We start from the raw sequence: 18,010 nt of genomic DNA on the forward strand, positions 1-18,010 counted from the left end.
TGTGGGTGTGGGTATAAGATTCTCACCCTAGTTGCCTGGAAGTCAGTCTTCCACTAGCAGCCTTTGGATGAAGACATAGAACTCTCAGCTCCTCCTGTGCCATGCCTGCCTGGATACTGCCATGCTCCCACCTTGATGATAATGGACTGAACCTCTGAACCTGTAAGCCAGCCCCAATTAAATGTTTTTTATAAGACTTGCCTTGGTCATGGTATCTGTTCACAGCAGTAAAACTCTAACTAAGACACCATGAGAAGGTGGCTTTGAGAAGGCCGTGAGGAGGTCGTCGCCATGCAGGACCACTATGAGGACTTCAGTGGAGCAGGAGCAGCCAGGTCATGATTAAGGTAATGGGGCACATGGCTGGGAAGTAGCCAGGCCAGCGTAGTTACATATTCCTTTCTGAGAGCGGAATAAAGGTGTATACCACTACTGACTAGCTACACAATTATAAAGGATTTTTAAAATTTGTACGTGCGTGCGTGTGTGTGTGTGTGTGTGTGTGTGTGTGTGTGTGTGTGTGTGTGTGTGGTCTATGGCCCTCCTATGGCGGTCAGAAGACAATATGCAGGAATTTGTCTTTTCTTCCACACTGGTTCTGGGGAAATACATCCATTTGTCAAATTCCATTTCTTTGTGTACCTTTTGGGTTACTCCCTTCAGATAATGGAGTTTAGTTATGAAAGGACAAATAAGGCATTTTCCCATTTTTTCCCTTGACTTGTTGCCACGTGACAGAAAAATCCCCTTTTAAATTTTTTGCTGTTAACATGGTGTTTCTTGTGAAATTCTGAAGCTTCTAGCACATTTCCTGTTTGCCAGAGCCATCAAGGAGAAGCTAAAAACTAGCAGGTGATCTTGAGATGGTTCCACCATGGATTAAAATCTACAATTTAGGCAAGGCCAAGGAGAACTTCATTTTAGGAAAGATTCCTGCTACTAATATTTTTTCTGTTATTATTAATATATATATAACAATCACTAGGTATTAGCCCACCCAGTTGAGCAGATTTCTGCAGAACAACAAAGATGTATGTATCACATCAGAAGTGATACCATATAGACGACTAAATGATTTCTTAATTCTTGATGATCCTGTAAGAATTTCTCAAGTTTTAGTAGTAATTATTAAGCTCTTTTATTATAGGACTGTCATTCAGTCCTTTCTGTTATCAAAACTGCAATGAGAACTCTGTCAGCCTTCACGTGTCACCACTTAATTGCTTCCGAGATAGCAAGCAGGCATTTACAACTTGAAGTACATTCCAAGAGGTTGTAAAACAATTAACAAAGGGTCATAAAAAGGGAACTAAGGATTTACTATAGGTGCAAGGTTGGAAGATAAAATATTGACTGGGTTTACCTATACAAAACTTCTCCATAACTTAGTCACAAAAGTTATGATTTTTAGCTCTCCATGAACCTGTAGAACTAGTGACAGATAGTGGATGTTTAGCCAGATACTTACTCCTATGGATAGGCATGTAAACATTCTCTGATTTGAATTTATGTGTAAACTTGTGATGAACTTTTTACCATGTGATCATGTATTCTAAAAGATGTCTGAGTGCTAAGGACAAAGAGCCAAGACAACCCTCTTCCCCACTTTTTTCTTAGAGAACTTTCATAGAAAGCCTTTTAGAACTTAGAAATAAAGGCTAAAATCACTTCTCAAACTGTCCCTTCTTCTTCCTGCAACTTCAACTAGCAGGCTGGGTGTTAGAGCTGAGCAGTTCCTGTGGAGATAGAAACAAAGGCTACTTTACTGAATCCCCTGCTGTTTTTCAATGAGGTGCTAAACAATTTCTTGCTTCAGAGGAACTTCAGGCCAGCTACCGAAGCAAAGTGACTTAAGATTTAAGATAGGTAAACATTTTATTATTATACAGCAACCCTAAATACCTCATAAGACCAAGTCTTAACCCGCACTGATGTTCTCCTTCCACTGCCTCAAGAAGAAGGAACAAGAAAGAACAGCCAGGGCTGGCCTCCAGCATCACTAATGACACCTTGAACAGGGACTTCTTGAGGTAAGCCCCAAAAGTCTGTGTGTGTCTCAAAAGAGTTAGGATCTCATCCAGGGCCTAGCTAGCCCACTGATTAGTGAAAATCAGTTTAGGTCCGGCAAGTAATCCGAATCTGTGTGGCCTGAAAGAAGACAACTGGAAAGAAAGCACCCCTGCCTGAAAAGGCAGTGCCCCTTCCACCTGAAAAGAAGGCACCCCGATTGTTTGCTGCTAAGTATAAAGCTCTAAAATGGGATCTGTGTGTTCAGCCTGAAAGAGGCATCCAATAGGTTATTGATAAATACACAGCTGCTTGTCACTTTTAGTGGGAGTTTTATTGGCTAGTATTAAGCACTGGCCTGCTATCTGGTACTGACCCTGTAAACGTAAATAGTTTGTAGCTACCAACAGAGATTCCATCAACTACTGGAAGCACTGAATTGAATCAGGATGGGGCAAAGTAAAATCTACAGAGAGTTCTTTACAGATGGTATTAATCATACTCTTAAAGAAACAGGCATTAAGGTTGGCACTAGCCAGCCGACTGCCTTTCTTCACTTTGTACAGTCAGTCAGTCCTTGGTTTTCAGAAGGGGTAACTGTAGATGTGCATACACGGGAGAACTGGTTTACAGAGACTGGAGGATTCGACATGCCCCTTACAGTGATTGCTATTTGGAATACGCTTAGGAAGGCACTGGTGGATGACAAAAAGTCATAGGTGCTCAGAAGATACTAGCTTCACCTCCGTCGCTACAGTTTCACTCAGGATCTAAGAACAATGTTTATCCCTCTACAGAAAAGGCTGAAAAAAGAGCTCAGGAGAGGGCAGTGACGCATCAGAAGAGGAAAAATAAACATCAGAGGAGGAATCTGACTCAGAAAGGAAATTAACAAAACATCATAAATGTAACTGGCCTACCACGCAGCATTGAAATATAAGCAATTCCACAAGACCCCCTGAAAAACATAAAAAGAAATGGAAGGGGCCTATCGGGCCTGCTGCTGCCACAAGCCAACCTCAGCTATAGGGGAATCTTTGGTTGGGGTTTTTTGTTTGTTTTTGTTTTTTTTGAAACAGGGTTTCTCTGTGTAGCCCTGGCTGTCCTGGAACTCACTCTGTAGACCAGGCTGGCCTCGAACTCAGAAATCTGCCTGCCTCTAAAACTGTTTTGTTTTTGTTTTAACAGGGAGAATCTTTAGGTATGGATTAGGATCACTTAGAGGAACCTTTGCAATTTAAATTGCTTGGGACTCTTCGTGGTTGGTTTAAAATGGCCAGAGCCTGCCTAACTCAAGAAGAGTTTTTACTGTGGATGGATATACATAAGAACTTGGCTCAAAAAGAGTTATCCAAGATGTCTGAAAAAAAAAAAAAAAGAGGGGAATGAAAGAGTTAACATATGAAATGTTTATAGGAATTGGGGAATGGTTTGAAGAAACAACTCAACAAAAAAATAACAGAGGGAGAGACATTTGGCACCAAGTCAGGCATGAACTTTTGAAACCTTTCAAACTCCAAAATTTGAAATATCTCCAGATATCTTATCTGACTACAATATTATAAAACTTTAAATCAACAACAAATCTCTAGCAATTAAAGCATTTCATGAAAACTAAAGAACATATTACTTAATGATGAACGATTTTTTTAAAAAAAAAAATCAAGAAATTAAAATTATATGTCCTGCTTGAAATAGATTTAAATTCAAGTGTAATACAAATCCCGAGACACATTAGTAGAAGTCCTAGAAATCTAAAGCTCTAAATACATAGATTTAAAAACCAGAGAGAGCACAAATAAATGACTTCAAAATGTAATTCAGGAGTTTTGAACAACAACAATCCAAATCCAAATTCAGTAGACAGAAAAAAAAAAAAAAAACAGAAAAAATTAAAAATTCAAAGCAGAAATCGATAAAACTGAAGCAGAGAAAAATAATCAATTGTTCTTTGTTATATTAAACATCAACAAAATCTGGGCCCAAATAACCAAAATAAAGAAAGGAGGAAAGGAAGGAGGAAGGAAGGGAGGCAGGCAGGCAGGCTGGCTAGTGGATAGTGACAGACAGATGAATGGACAGAAAGGAAAGAAAGAAAAGAGAGGGATAGAGGGAGGGAGGGAGGGAGGGGGAGAGAGAGAGAGACTGACTGACTGACTCCAGGCAATCTTAACTATTAAAGATCTTAAAGAAAATTTCCTCACACAAGAAACCTTTGTATAGCAAATGAAGCCAATGACAATAGTTACTGTCTTTTAAATACTAAAGACAAGCCCTTTTAAAAACTGCTTTGCTGTTTTATAACTATTTCGTGATTCTAGACCCAATTTGCAGAATTACAAGTCTTGCTTCAATTTAGAAATTGCCTTTCTCTATTGGACACGTTCAAGTTCATTCTCTGCTTCATGGTCCTATGCATGAAGGTAAGGATTAAATTAGTTCCTTGGCAAAAGGTTGCTTTTCCTACAAAAGCAACTTAGCAAAATCTTACAGCACTCAGTTAAACTGCTCCTGAATTCCTGCTAGCTCCTCTTGGGAGTTAATCCCTGATAAACCTGAGTCTTTGTGATTTAAAACAAATGGTACATCTGTCCTGCCTTTTGGAAAGTTAGCCTTTATTCTTATATGTAAGGACACTTAGTTCTTTCTCATTGATATTTATGACTTTGCCTAACCTGGAAAAACTTTCAAAGACATGATACAGCATTTGTTTCATTATTTTATAATCTTGGATATGCCAAGGGCTTTTAAAAATCAGACAACACCCTTGTTTGAAGTTAAAAAGCTTTTTTAAAAATTGGTATTTGACTCTTAATTTCTCATACTCCACTGACATTTCCTACAATTCACAGGGACATGCTATTATGAAATGAGCTCATCAGACCTTAAAAGACAGACACATAAATTACAAAACAAGATCACAATTACTCATCCCTGAAGTGGGTTTGGCTTAATGCCGCTTGTGTTAATTTTGGTCTCCAAAACTGCTTACAGGAGTGTCTGCACATAAGACACTGAGGGAGTTTGCCCTCAGTTGGTTCTGATTGGTAAATAAAGATCCCGGCAGCCAATGGCTAGGCAGGACAGACAAAGGCGGGACTTTTAGGATCCCAGGGCTTGGAAGGGAGGGTAAGAAGCAGAATCTCCATTGCAGGGGTATAGGATGGACTAGCCATGTAAAAATTCAGGTAAGTGGCCCTAGTGGCCACTTCCCTGACTGGGTCCGGGGTATCAGAGATGAGCTATAGATATTAAAGAATGTTAACTCTGGAATATTGGAGGGTAGTGTTTGCTAGCCTTGGGAAGGATTAGAAGTGCCCAGCCTTTAAGCCAGCCAAGGCATATCAAAATTAACTAGTATGTGCATGCATCTTTCATTTATGAATCCAGAGAGCTCTTGGGCAGGTGTGCATGTGCAACCTGTTGGAAGCATAGAGCAGTTTAACTAATTCATGCCACACATACTGTTATCATAGAACAAAAAATAAGTCGCCCTTTGAAAATCTCAAGCCTCTAATAAAAACCTACTAATTGGACAATAAAAAAGACTAGATGTTTTTTTCAGAAGAAGTTCTGTTTATATATTTATAGGACCCTATAGATGCCAGACCACTTGATTGTGCCACGTCTTCTCCATAGACAGAGACTTCGATACCTGCCACTTCCTTCATGACCACTTCAGCCATCATCATCTGGAGACGCTCCACCCATGCCAGAGACCGAATCAAAGGAAGATACTGGAGACATGGTCCCTAATTGCATCTGATTGGACTTCTAATCCTATATCCAGGGTATATAAAATTGTTAAATATAAATCTACATATATCATTTCCTATCAGAATGCTATCTGACTATGTAATTCGCCATGTGTCATAATGGTTTTTCTCATTGTATAATAGCTAACTTATATTTTGTTTCCTATTATTTTCTTACAGGATTGATATAATGCTCCTGCTATGTTTACATTGAAACAGACTGTTAATCGGAAGTGTGAGGCCTGATGAGGCCCTTCCCATACTGCCGACGTCTGTAGGGTTTCTCTCCTGTATGAACCTTCCGGTGAGCACTAAGCCCTGAGCTCCAGATGAATTCCTTCCCACACTCCTCACACTTGAACGGCTTCTCCCCAGTGTGAATTCTCTTATGGACTTGGAGCCCAGACTTCTGGCTGAAAGCTTTCCCACACCGGTCACATTTGTAGGGCTTCTCCCCAGTGTGCACTCTCTGGTGGGACTGGAGGTGTGAGACCTGACTGAACCGCTTCTGGCACTCATTGCATTGGAAGGGCTTCTCACCAGTGTGAACTCTCTGATGAGTCCGTAGACTTGAGGCAAGACTGAAGCCTTTCCCACAGTCCTTGCACTCATAGGGTTTCTCTCCCGTGTGGACTCTCCGGTGAGCAATAAGCCCGGAATTCAAGCTGAATTCCTTCCCACACTCCTCACACTTGAAAGGCTTCTCCCCAGTATGAATTCTCTGATGGATTTGGAGACCAGACCTCTGGCCAAAGGCTTTCCCACACGTGTCACATTTGTAGGGCTTCTCCCCAGTGTGCACCCTCTGGTGGGCATGGAGGTTCCAGGCCTGACTAAATCGCTTCTGGCATGCATTGCATTTGAATGGCTTCTTGCCAGTTTCGACTCTTTGATGAGCCTGTAGCCCAGAGACAAGGCTGAAGCCTTTCCCACACTCCTCACATTTATAGGGTTTCTCTCCTGTGTGGACTCTCTGGTGGGTGTGAAGGTTTGAGCTGCAGCTGAAGCGTTTGCCACAGTCTCCACACTTATATGGCTTCTGATCTGTGTGAATTCTCTCGTGGGCCTGGAGGTGTGACAACTGAGTGAAGCCCTTCCCACAGCTGTCGCACTGATAAGGCTTGTCCCCTGAGTGCACTCTCTGATGAGTCTGAAGGTATGAAGTCCGACTGAAGCCCTTCCCACACACACTGCAGACAAATGGCTTCTCTCCTGTATGGACCCGCTGGTGTCTTTGGAAGCTTGAGGCTGAAGTGAAACCCTTCCCACACTCTTCACATTTATATGGCTTCTCTCCTGTGTGGACCCGCTGATGGCTGTGGAAGTTGCATCTCAAGTTGAAGGGCTTCCCATAATCACACTTGGACGGTTTGCTCTTAGTGTGGACTCTCTGGTGGATGTGAAAGTTCGAGATACAGCTGAAGCGCTTGCCACAGTCGCCACACTTATATGGCTTCTCTCCTGTGTGAATCCTCTTGTGAGCCTGGAGAAGCGAACACTGCATGAAGCGCTTCTTACACACTTTACATGTGTAAGGTTTCTCTCTAGTGTGCACTTGGCGGTGGATGTTGAGATCCGAGCTACGACTGAAGTTTTTCCCACGGCTGTTGCCCCTGTAGGGCTTCTCCCCTGTGTGCACTCTCTGGTGAGTCTGAAGTGCTGAGCTCTGACGGAAAGCCTTGCCACACTCTTGACACCTGTAGCGCTTTCTTCCTGGATAAATGCTTTCTTGAACTGGCACACTGAAGCTATGCCTGGTGTCCTCCTGCGTACTATGTACAGGAGAATGCTGAGCCAGCAGCTGTGGCTTGTTTTTCATCAGAGTCTGCAGACAGTTTTTCTGATGGTTCTGTCTTTTCCTAAGACGTCTTTTACCCCAAGAACCCTGGGCTCTCCCAGACAGAAATTCCTGATTTTCAGTAATGCTGGAATGGTCATTTGTCAGATCAGGAGAACTGCTATCCTCAGAATCCCGGGGAGGCTCTTCTGATACCCTGTGGCAGGAGGAGTGGCACTGCTCCAATGAGTGAGAACACTTTCCCTGAGTGTTGATTACAGCTTCTAGAGCTCTGGCTAGTTTGTTGATATTATGGCTTGTTTCTCCCCAGCAGAGAAGCTGCCCCAGTGAAAGGCACCTTAATCCTGTTGCGTCAACAATCTCCATCTTATTTGGACTCTGGCCTCCTGAAAGAACAAATAATAGAAAGTAATATCAGCAAGGATGGGGGCATTATTTCTCTCTGGAAACATTACCCAGAGACCAGCATCAAAGATGAACATACAAAAGTTATGAAGAAGAAAGATCTACAGCAAACAGAATGCACATTCAAGAGCCATCAACAATTGACCATGAGACTGTAGAGAGCAGAGAAAACCAGACCTGCCTGGTCCTAACCTGACTCATCCAGGTTATGAGAGTATAATGGGAAGTCACAGTGAGCTTTGGAGGAAAAGAGAGAGTGTACAGGGATAGCTCGGAACAGCAAAGTCCCAAATGATGATGTCCAGTTTGAGGAAGTTACTGTGTTTCAGAGAATACATATAGGAGAAGACTGGAATAACTTCATCTCACAAGCATACTTAGAAACTATGAGAAGAGAGCTACAGCTTTTAGATGGCAAGACTCAAAATACGCCTGCTGTTAGGGGAGGGCTTCTCTAGGAAAAAGGCAGACTGCAAGGGCATGAGCAAGTGGGTTTCTTTAAATGCCATCTCTCCAACCTAAGAATGCCAGGCTCACAAAGGAGCAGGGGGAAGGGGCTAAATAAAGAAGAGATATCTCAGCTGCCAACCTAATGCAGACTTCCTGGCAGAATCACAAAGACTGTAACACTATCTGAGAGGTACACCAAGGAAACAAGAATATAAACCAAGATCAAACTATAAGGACAGGAAACAACTATGGTGACTGGGACAACTTCTGAACCTCAAAACAGAAACAAATGAATTAGAAGATCCGTGTTCCCGAGATGCAGTTCCCGGGATGCAGCTTGGTACCTTGTAGAACACATTAGGAATGGTTAGTGTCAGAGGGAGAAAGAAGCTGAGGAATGGGGTTGCAGGGTTGGGAGAGGGAGGCTTTGTGGGGATAGATGTTGCTGCAGCCTCACAAGGGGTACAACCTTCGTGGAGCTGTTGTTGCTCAAAGTGTGCAACCGCTCCAGCCTTGGTGTATATCACCACAGCTAAAACTTACTCTATGCTAACAGGGGTGGTGGTGCTCAGACACCAGCGGAGGCAAGGGCAGAATGGAGAGACTGAGAGAGAGAGAGACACACACACATGTAAAGCTGCCTCTCAGAGAAGGGCCTGCTGAGAAGACCAATGCAGGGAGCGGGAGGCCGTGGCACTTCAACGGGGAAGAAAGTAACAACAGCTGAGACCAAAGACCAAAACTGTTGAAGAAATTATTTAATCCCGACCCGGGGTTTCTACCCTGCCTTGGGCCATTTATTTCCTTGATAAAAGACATAAACAACCTTTATATTTCAACAAGCCTTAAAAAGCACAAGATGCTATTAGAACCTACTTTCCTATCAATAACCCTGAGTTATTACTTACTATGCTTCATCTGGGCTGCTATTATGTCCAGTCAGGGCCATGTTCTCTTCAATTCACCTAACCCATAGCCACTTCTACTTCCCCCTTCACCTTCTTCTCCCCATCATGGTTCTCTCTGACCCCCCAAGCCCAGGTATCCTAGCCCTCACCTATGTCTCTTCTGCCTAGCTTTTAGCTGTTGGCATCTTTATTTATCGATCAGAAATAACTTGGGAGCTAGGTTACTTGAGTCTAAGTGAAAACTCCAGGTCTAGGGGGAGCACACTTAGCATTACAATAGACAGCGAGACCAAACCTAAACAAGAAGCAAGGGGCAGGAGGTGTGTGTTGGGGGGGGGGGGGGGGAATCAGTAAAACTGGAGTGTAAGGGACTAGAAAGATGGAGTTCCAGTCAGGCACAGTGAACTAAACCTGTAACCCTCGTGCTTAGGAAGCTGAGGCAGGAGGATCACAAATTTCTGGCCAAGCCTGGATACATAGCAAAACTGTTCCACAAAACAGTAACATGTCAACAACTTGATTTTACTGAGTAAAATGGGGAGGTCAACGGTCCGAGACAGGGAGCAACGCAACGGGATTCTTCAGTTGTGTGGAGAAGGAAGCACCCTGCACAAGGCCAGAAGCAGTCCTGGTGTAGTTGGTGGCTGTACTTAACTGTCTGGGACAAGGACATAAAAGAGGAGTTGTGGAAACTCCCTAAAGCTAAGGAAAGCCACCAAGGCCAGATATATGGCAGGGGTGTCCCTGCATGGAGGCCTCGAGAGGCCATTGTGTAAAGCTGTAGCCTGGATTGCCTTGGAGACCCCAAAAGGTCAGAGATGCCAGAGGAATGGAATACCTCCAAGGAAAGCCGCTAACAGGGAGGGGAACCAGCCCAAGGGAAAGAAGTGTGTTGCAGTCAACAGAGCTGGAAGGAGTTGGGGAGCTGCAGGGCGCTGTGACATCACAGAGATGCAGTTTGGGGTTTGCTCTCCTGGTTTCTGTTCTTGCTTAGGTTCAGTCTTTGCTCGCCGGGCTGCCTTTCCTCCCTGCATGATGGATTCTGCGATCTGCTTTTTGATTTTGATTTTATAGGGGGGTTACAGTTAAGAGATTGCATGAGTCTCACAAGAGAACGTGAACTTTGAACTTCAAAATAAAGCTGAGACTGTGATCGACTCTGGGGACTTTTGTGGTTGGACTGAACGCATTTTGCATTCTGCTAAGGCTACAAGCCTATGGGGGCCAGGGAGTGGAATGTGGTGGTGTGGATAGGTATGGCCTCCATAGACTCGTGTTAGGAAGTGGCAAGACTCAAAGGTATCAGAAGGTGTGGCCTTGTAAGATGAAGGTTGTCACGGGGGCGGGCGTTGTAGGTTTAAATACTCTAGCCAGGCCCAGTATCTCTCTCTCCCTGCTGCCTACATTTCTGCTACTACATTGGTCTGACTGCTGCTATGCTCCCTACCATGATGACAGTGGACTAAACCTCAGAAACAGTAAACAAGCCCCAGTTAAATGCTTTCCTTTATGGTCGTGGCATTGACTAAGACATAGCCATAAATACACACACATACACATAACACACACACATACACACACACACACGAAATGTTAAAATATTTAAAGGACAGCTTCTATATGTAAAATGCAGTTTTAAAAAATAAAGTGGAGGCTGGAGATGTGGCAGCCATACCGAGCTCTGGCTGCTCTTCCACAGGACCCAGAGTAGGTTTGCTGCACCCACATGGTGGCTCACAACCATCTGTAAGTCCAGGTCCAGGGGATCTAATGCCCTCTTCTGGCCTCTGTGGGCATCATGAGTGAATGTGGCACTGACACACACGCTGACAAAACACTCACGTGCACATAAAATACAAAATAAGTAACCCTAAAAGGGAAGCAGTGGCGTGCAACAGACACACGGGTGTGAACTCTAACATCACCAAGGACACAAGGCCCCGTCCTCACCCACTGCCAGGAGGTTCCTGAAGTTCTCCAGCATCACATCGTGGTACAGCTTCCTCTGAGCAGCGTCCAGCAGCCCCAGCTCCTCCTCGCTGAAGACCACGGCCACGTCCCTGAATGTCACTGCCTCCTGTGACGGCAAGCACATGCCACCTCAGATTCATTCCCAATGCCACTAGGACCTGAGCAACTGCTTACACAGAGCCTGTTGTCTTAGTTAGGGCTTCTATTGCTGAGACAAAACACTGTGACCAAAAGGCAAGTTGGGAAGAAAGAGTTTATTTATTAGGCTTACACGTCCATATTCCTGTTCATTATTGAAGGAAGTCAGGATGGGAACTCAGGCAGGGCTGGGCCCTGGAGGATAGAGCTGATGCAGAGGTTATGGGGAGGTGAGCTTACTGGCTTGCTTATTTATCATGGCTTGCTCAGCCTGTTTTCTTATAGAACCCAGGACCTGATATCAGCCCAGGGATGGCACCACCAACGTGGGCTGGGCCCTCCCACATCACTCACTAGTTAAGAAAATGCCCTACAGCTGGATTCTATGGAGCTATTTCCTTAACTGAGGCTTCTTCCTCTTTGATGACTCTAGCTTGTGTTAACTTGACACATATCACCAGCCAGTATACCTCTTCTCCCATCTCCATGGCGACAGCAAAGAGAAAAAAATGCTATGCAAGAAACTTGGTGTTATTTCCACAGCTAGGTCACGAGGTCCAGGACATTAACTTGGAAGTCATGGATTTCAGAATTGGAGAGCACCAACCCATGTCAGGAGTAACGTGCTGACTTTGTACTGAAGGCAGCTCGCAATGTCCAGCTCCTCCTACTCCCATGATGCCCAGATCCTCTTGCGTAGTACAGCTCAGGTGTATTTTCATCCCCAAATCCAAAATGCTCGGAAACCCATTTCATGAGTGATGTCATCCTTTAAAAATTTTTTTTATGTTGAGCAAGATTATGAACTTCAGATTCAGAATTCTTTATTAGTAAAGTCTATGCAAATATTCCCAAATCAAAAAATTCCCCAACTTATGGAATGCTTGTGTGTTCAGAAATATCTGGTGGATGGCACTCAAGTCTGAATCAATCATTAAGTCCTGAGGCCTGTCCATCTAACACGCTGTACTGGCTGGTTTTGTGTCAACTTCGTGCAAGCTAGTGTTATCTAAAAGGAGGACCCCTCAATTATGAAAATACCTCCGATACTGAGTGACGGTGGTGCACCTCTTTAATCTGAGCACTTGGGAAGAAGAGGCAGACTGCTCTCTGTGGATCTGAAGCCAGGCTAGGCTACAGAGAACAGCCAGGACTAGATAGAGAAACCCTGTCTCAAAAAACCAACCAAAAAAGAAAATGCCTCCATAGGCTCTAGATGTAAGTATTTTCTTAGTGATTGATGGGGGAGGCCTCAACCCATTGTGGGTGGGGCCATTCCTGGGCTGGCAATCCTGGGTTGTATAAGAAAGCAGGCTGAGCAAGCCATAGGGAACAAGCCAGTAAGCGGCTCTCCTCCATGGCCCCTGCATCAGCTCCTGCCTCCAGGTTTCTGCTCCGTTTGAATTCCTGTCCAGACTTCCTTCAATGATGAACAGCAATAGAGAAGTGTAAGGTAAATAAACCCTTTCCTTCCCAACTTGCTTTTTGGTCAAGGTGTTTTGTTGCATCAATAGAGAAACGAAGGCAGACTGTGGCTGGGCCATGGCTTTAATCCCAGCATTCAGCAGACAGAGGCTGGAGGATTTCCAAGTTCCAGGCCAGCCTGGTTTACAGAGTGAGTTCTAGGGCAGCTTAGGCTACACAAACTATCTTGAGGGGGATCAGGGGAGAGAAAAAAGAAACCCTAAGTAAGATGCCAGCCTTCCGAAACCTTCTGGAAGAGCCATGCAGCTCATTCCGTGCTCTCAGGAACACATCCCTGCCAACAGTAGTTGCATTTGGGGACAAGTTTGTGAGCACTGGCTCTGTAAAGCTTGAGGACCTTGGTTCACACTTTAAGGCTCCAGCCTGATTTGCTTGTGCAACTACCATCTGCATAACAGTCCCTCCATATCAACGTGCCTGAAGGGATTGAATGAGACCACAGAAAGGACCTAGAACACAGTGTGATATGCATTAAGCAGCCAATATGTCCCCAACAATACTATCATTATTGTCTGTATTAAGCCAATCATGGCCACACAGTGTTCCATAAAGGCTACACTGTGTGTGTGTGTGTGTGTGTGTGTGTGTGTGTGTGTGTGTGAGAGAGAGAGAGAGAGAGAGAGAGAGAGAGAGAGAGAGAGAGAGAGAGCGTGAGCGCACACGCGAGCATGTGTGTAATTTCACCATACATATACTTACAATAAATGCAAAACAATCTCATTAAGGAAAGTTCAGAAAACTGCCATTTTTAATCAGTTACCAAAGTACCCCCAAATTTTTAAGTGCCCAGTTTAGGCCAGAATACAGAGAATCAGGGATACCTGGTGACTACAAATTACGTGTGAAAATCACCACTGTTGCTAGCAAAACAAGCGTCTAGTCCCTGGAGCTGAGGGTACTGTGTAGCTGGGGAGCTTGGCTGAACTCCATGTAAAATACCCGTGCATTTGTATTCATGCTGCAGTTTCCTGAATCATGGCTCCTGGGTGCTCAGCGGTGTCTAATATATGCGCTGAGTTTCAGGGCTGCTGGTGTGTCTCCATCATAGCACACAGCTCATTCGATCCCAGCTTGTCTGTACACGTGTCTGTGTGTTTGTCCTTTCTTCATCACCATGGCAGCCGTACACTCTCCCTGGTTGCTCAGGAAATGAATCCTCAGGACACCCCGTGCAGGAAGTGAGGGCGAGCAGAAGTCTGTGCGTGTGTGCCCACATGTCTGCACGCATGCACGTATATTTATGCACAGCATGTAGAGGTTGGAGGACAATCTCTGGTGCTCTTCCTCAGGTACTATCCACCTTTTTTGTTGCTGTTGTTTTAGAGTCAGGGTCTTTCTGTGGCTTAGAACTTGCCAAAAAAAAGGTAGGATGGCTGCCAATGAGCACCAGGACCTGTCTCCACAGAGTCCCAGAAACAGGAGACTCTGTTTCAGCAAGGTGGAAGAAGAAAGCCCAACTTCCAAAAGATGACCTTAGCATGGTTACAATTCCTTTATTTCATCATCATCATGATGCAAAATTTTAAAGTGAAAAAATTCATAAATCACATGAATAGGGAAGACTTGTATTTATTTGCAGAATAAAATTAGGCAAACTTTGGAAAATGATGTCACCTTTAAAATATAAGTGAACTTAACAGTTTTTTAAATGTATGTGTGTCTGTGTGTATATATGTGTGCAGGTCCCTGGGAAGTTAGGAAAGGGCACTGGACACCCTGGAGTTGGAGTTACAGGCAGTTGTAAACTATCAGATGTGGCTGCTGGGAACCAAACTGCCCTTAACTACTGAGCCATCTCTCCAACCCACTTTCTCTAGTTCAACTTATTTTACTTATCCTTGTACACTTTCTCGTGTGCAGTGCACTTTGAGCACATGTCCCACCGTCCTCTTATCCCTCCTCCTTCCAGACCTTCCTTCTCAGCAACTTCCCCTCTTCCTTCATGCAGTTCAGAGAGGCTCTGTGTAGAGCACTTGCCCAGCATGCAGGGGTCCTGTTTCCAATCCCTAGCACTGCGGGGAATGGGGGAAGCAACCCGACTTACCTGTAACTTGGTCATTGTTCTCTTCTCTTTGAGACAAGGCAGGGCTCTGGGAAGCAAGCTGGGGAAGAGGGGCTTCGTGAGAACACTGCTAGGACAGTTGGTCCACATGGCTTCCTCAGCTTCTCCATCAGCCCCAAGGGCTGTGCGCGCTGACCAGGCTTTTCTGCCTACTTCCTACTAAGCCTCCGGGTTACCAGACTCACTCACCACATTCTCTATTTCTGGAAGCTCAGGGGTGCTGGGCACTCTTACCTTCACAAGGCTGCTGTGGTGATGGGTTTTCCAAAAAAACCAAATGTTTAAGATGCATGCTGTGTCTTGACTGACCACCACTCTCAGAAGGGTCTGTCAATTGTGACAGCTATCTTACATGTTACTGTTTGCATACATGGGAGTGAAATTATCCCTCTGTCTTGCTGTAAAAGGCTTAATTACTAGTAATCATTGCTCATTTGCAAGAGCCTCCACAAAGTCTCTTTTCCCACGTGCATAAAGATAACGACCTATAAAAACCTAAAGCTCAGCAGATAAAGGCCACTGTCGCTGAAACTGATCCCCTGAGTCTCTGGACCCCACACAGTGGAAGAAGTGACTGAACTTCCAAAAGTTGCTTTCTGATCTTGTCAGTATACAAGCTGTGGCACGCCTACCTCTCAAAGTAAGTAAGTCATATTATATCGCATCGCATCGCATCGCATCGCATCGCATCGCATCGCATCACCACATCACAACCAGAGTTGCATACTACTTAAGGCTTTAGGGCACTGCTATCTGCCATCACCGTTCCTCTGATAGACTCCAGTGGAAAGCTAGACTCTCCCTGGGGCTCCACAAGCAGCTGAGATGGGTCCAATAATCCTGAGCAGCGCCACTTCAGGAAGGGCCCAAGAAAGAGGAGTGCCCCCCCCCCACCCCATCCCTCCGCCTCTCACTTCTCCCCAGCAGCGGACTCGGTCCCCGAGGAGGCATACCAGGAGCAAGGGCGTACAGGGCCACAGAAAAGCTTCAGGATCTCACTTCACCAGAAGTACCACCAGGCCGCCTTGGTTTGCGGAAGTGGAAGCGACTTTGGCAGCCTCTGGAGCGGGAATTACCATTCCCAGAATGCCTCAGTGGAAGCACCTAGCTCTGGTGCTCTTTTGGGACTACATTTCCCAGAATGCTAAAGTTTGGTTAACCGCCTAGCTGTTTTAACAGCTGTTAGGTAGTTAGGTCCTTGGATATAGCTTTTTTGGAAACTTGTTCTCCTGAGTTGCTTTTCGGGATTTGGGAGTTTTTGGTTTTTGTTTTTGTTTGTTTGTTATTCATTTGTAAAATGGCATGAAAGACAATTGTAGTAAGTTGTTGGTGGTGGTCGCTTTTTTTCTCCCCTCACCCCCACCCCAGGTAGAGATTCTCTGTGTAGCCCTGGCTGTCCTGGAACTGCCTCTGTAATCCAGGGTGGCATCGAATTCATAAACCTCCCTGCCTCTGCCTCCCAAGTACTGGTATTAAGGGCATGGGACACCAAGTCCTGCTGTGGATACTTTTTAAAACATTGAAGCCCCACTGTTGTGATTATAATAAGATATAGAGGTAAAAAAAAATGTGTTCTATGGGGTGTGGTGAGGTGTGGGGGAGGGGGTCCCTCAGCGAGCCCAAGCCAAGGCATCCCTTTCCTCAGAGGGACCAGTGACATGACGATATAGCATAGAATAGAGTTTATTTAGGGCATGGGGAGGGGAGTTAAGAGAGTAGTAGAGGCAGAGAAAGGCAGAGAGAAGGAGAGAGTAGAGAAGTAGAGGCTGGCCATGATCACGCGGAGAGAGCAGAGGGAAGGAAATGGGGAGGGAGGGGGGGCAAGAGGGCAAGAGGCAAGAGAGAGAGGCAAGAGTAGGAGAGTAAGAGCGAGTAAGAGAGGGATGAGGGGGCAAGCAGCCCCTTTTCTAGCGGGCCAGGCCTACCTGGCTGTTGCCAGGTAACTGTGGGGGTGGAGTTCAGACAGAATACCAACATCCATATTATACTGCATTATAAAAGCTAGAACTTCAGTTGTGAAGCTATAGGCGCTTGACTGAGCAGCAAAGTCCGAATCCCTTCACAGAATCCCGTGAGATGTGAGGGGACACCCGCCTAGAATCTTCTAGAGAGGGGCTGGGAAAATGACCTGGTAGTAGAATACAGACTATTTTTGTCACTGTTAAGTTGCTGTGAAGAAGCACCATGACCAAGATATAGAGAGGCAACTCTTAAGATAGAGAGCTTTTATTTGGGGGCTTGTTTAGTGCATTATCATCACAGTAGGAAGCATGACACCAGGCTATGAAGAACCATTCAAATATTTGAACTTTGGGCAGAGGCTACTCTTATCCAAACCACCACACCCCACTCCCTAGTCCCCATAGGGTTATAGGTACAACATAATGCCTATGGCCAGCAAAACTGCTTGGCAGATAAAGGCATTTGCCCAACCAAGTTCAAGGACCTGAGTTCAGTCCTTGAAATACACATAGTGGAAAGAGGGAACTGACCCCTGTAAATTTCCTTTGACCTCCACCAAAGTTGCTGTAGCACACTGATGCACACACACACACACACAATTAGTTAATTAGTTAGTAAATTAATAAAAATAAACTACTACAAATTATAAGAAGATTATTATTTTGTCTCCGTTTCACTGAAAATCCACTTCAGAGCCCACCGTGCTGCAGTAACTATGCTAATAAGCCTCTTGCCCAAAGGACTGCTCAACTCAGTGTCACACTCTCATTCCCACTTCCTCCCTAAAACTTAACAAAAACATGTCCATTCACCATGGGTGGTTGCAGGAGCCCTGAGTCTCGGAATCTGCTGTAAACTGTAGCTCAGGTTATTGGTGTATATATAGAACTGTGTGCCACAGAGAGAAGAGTATAAACTCTATTTAATCTACTGGTACACACCCATTCAATTCTTTTAAAAACCAGATTCATTTTTACGTGTGTGTGTGTGTGTGTGTGTGTGTGTGTGTGTGTGTGTGAGTGAGAGAGAGGGAGAGGGAGAGGGAGAGGGAGAGGGAGAGGGAGAGGGA

General features: G+C 44.9%; 1 protein-coding gene across 3 annotated transcripts; it reads right to left on the reverse strand.

Annotated features, from left to right (window-relative positions):
- Positions 1 to 1,118: 1,118 nt before the first annotated feature.
- Zfp111 (zinc finger protein 111) lies at positions 1,119 to 16,053 on the reverse strand. Of its 3 annotated transcripts, NM_019940.2 has the most exons (4): positions 15,933 to 16,053; positions 14,962 to 15,019; positions 11,274 to 11,400; positions 1,119 to 7,946 (listed from the first exon to the last, which is right to left on the reverse strand). In NM_019940.2, the coding sequence occupies exons 2-4, from the start codon at positions 14,974 to 14,976 to the stop codon at positions 5,986 to 5,988; spliced, it is 2,103 nt and encodes a 700-aa protein (NP_064324.2). In that variant the 5' UTR covers positions 14,977 to 15,019; positions 15,933 to 16,053; the 3' UTR covers positions 1,119 to 5,985. The 3 variants fall into 3 exon arrangements, with proteins under 3 accessions (NP_064324.2, XP_030098675.1, NP_001297599.1); XM_030242815.1 differs by lacking the exon at positions 15,933 to 16,053 and having other exon boundaries at positions 1,202 to 7,946; positions 14,962 to 15,867; NM_001310670.1 differs by lacking the exons at positions 14,962 to 15,019; positions 15,933 to 16,053 and having other exon boundaries at positions 1,851 to 7,946; positions 11,274 to 11,487.
- Between the last annotated feature and the right edge of the window lie 1,957 nt (positions 16,054 to 18,010).

Source organism: Mus musculus, chromosome 7 (assembly GCF_000001635.26).
Source record: "Mus musculus strain C57BL/6J chromosome 7, GRCm38.p6 C57BL/6J".
NCBI classification, from domain to species: domain Eukaryota; kingdom Metazoa; phylum Chordata; class Mammalia; order Rodentia; family Muridae; genus Mus; species Mus musculus.

Bases quoted from the DNA above. Each gene is read 5' to 3' on its own strand.
- Zfp111 (XM_030242815.1), bottom strand. From the start codon at position 15,069: ATGTGGACCAACTGTCCTAGCAGTGTTCTCACGAAGCCCCTCTTCCCC. The intron at 11,401-14,961 runs GTAAGTCGGGTT...TTGCCGTCACAG, and splicing joins GAACAATGACCAAGTTACAG to GAGGCAGTGACATTCAGGGA. The intron at 7,947-11,273 runs GTGAGGACGGGG...TTGTTCTTTCAG, and splicing joins CAGGAACCTCCTGGCAGTGG to GAGGCCAGAGTCCAAATAAG.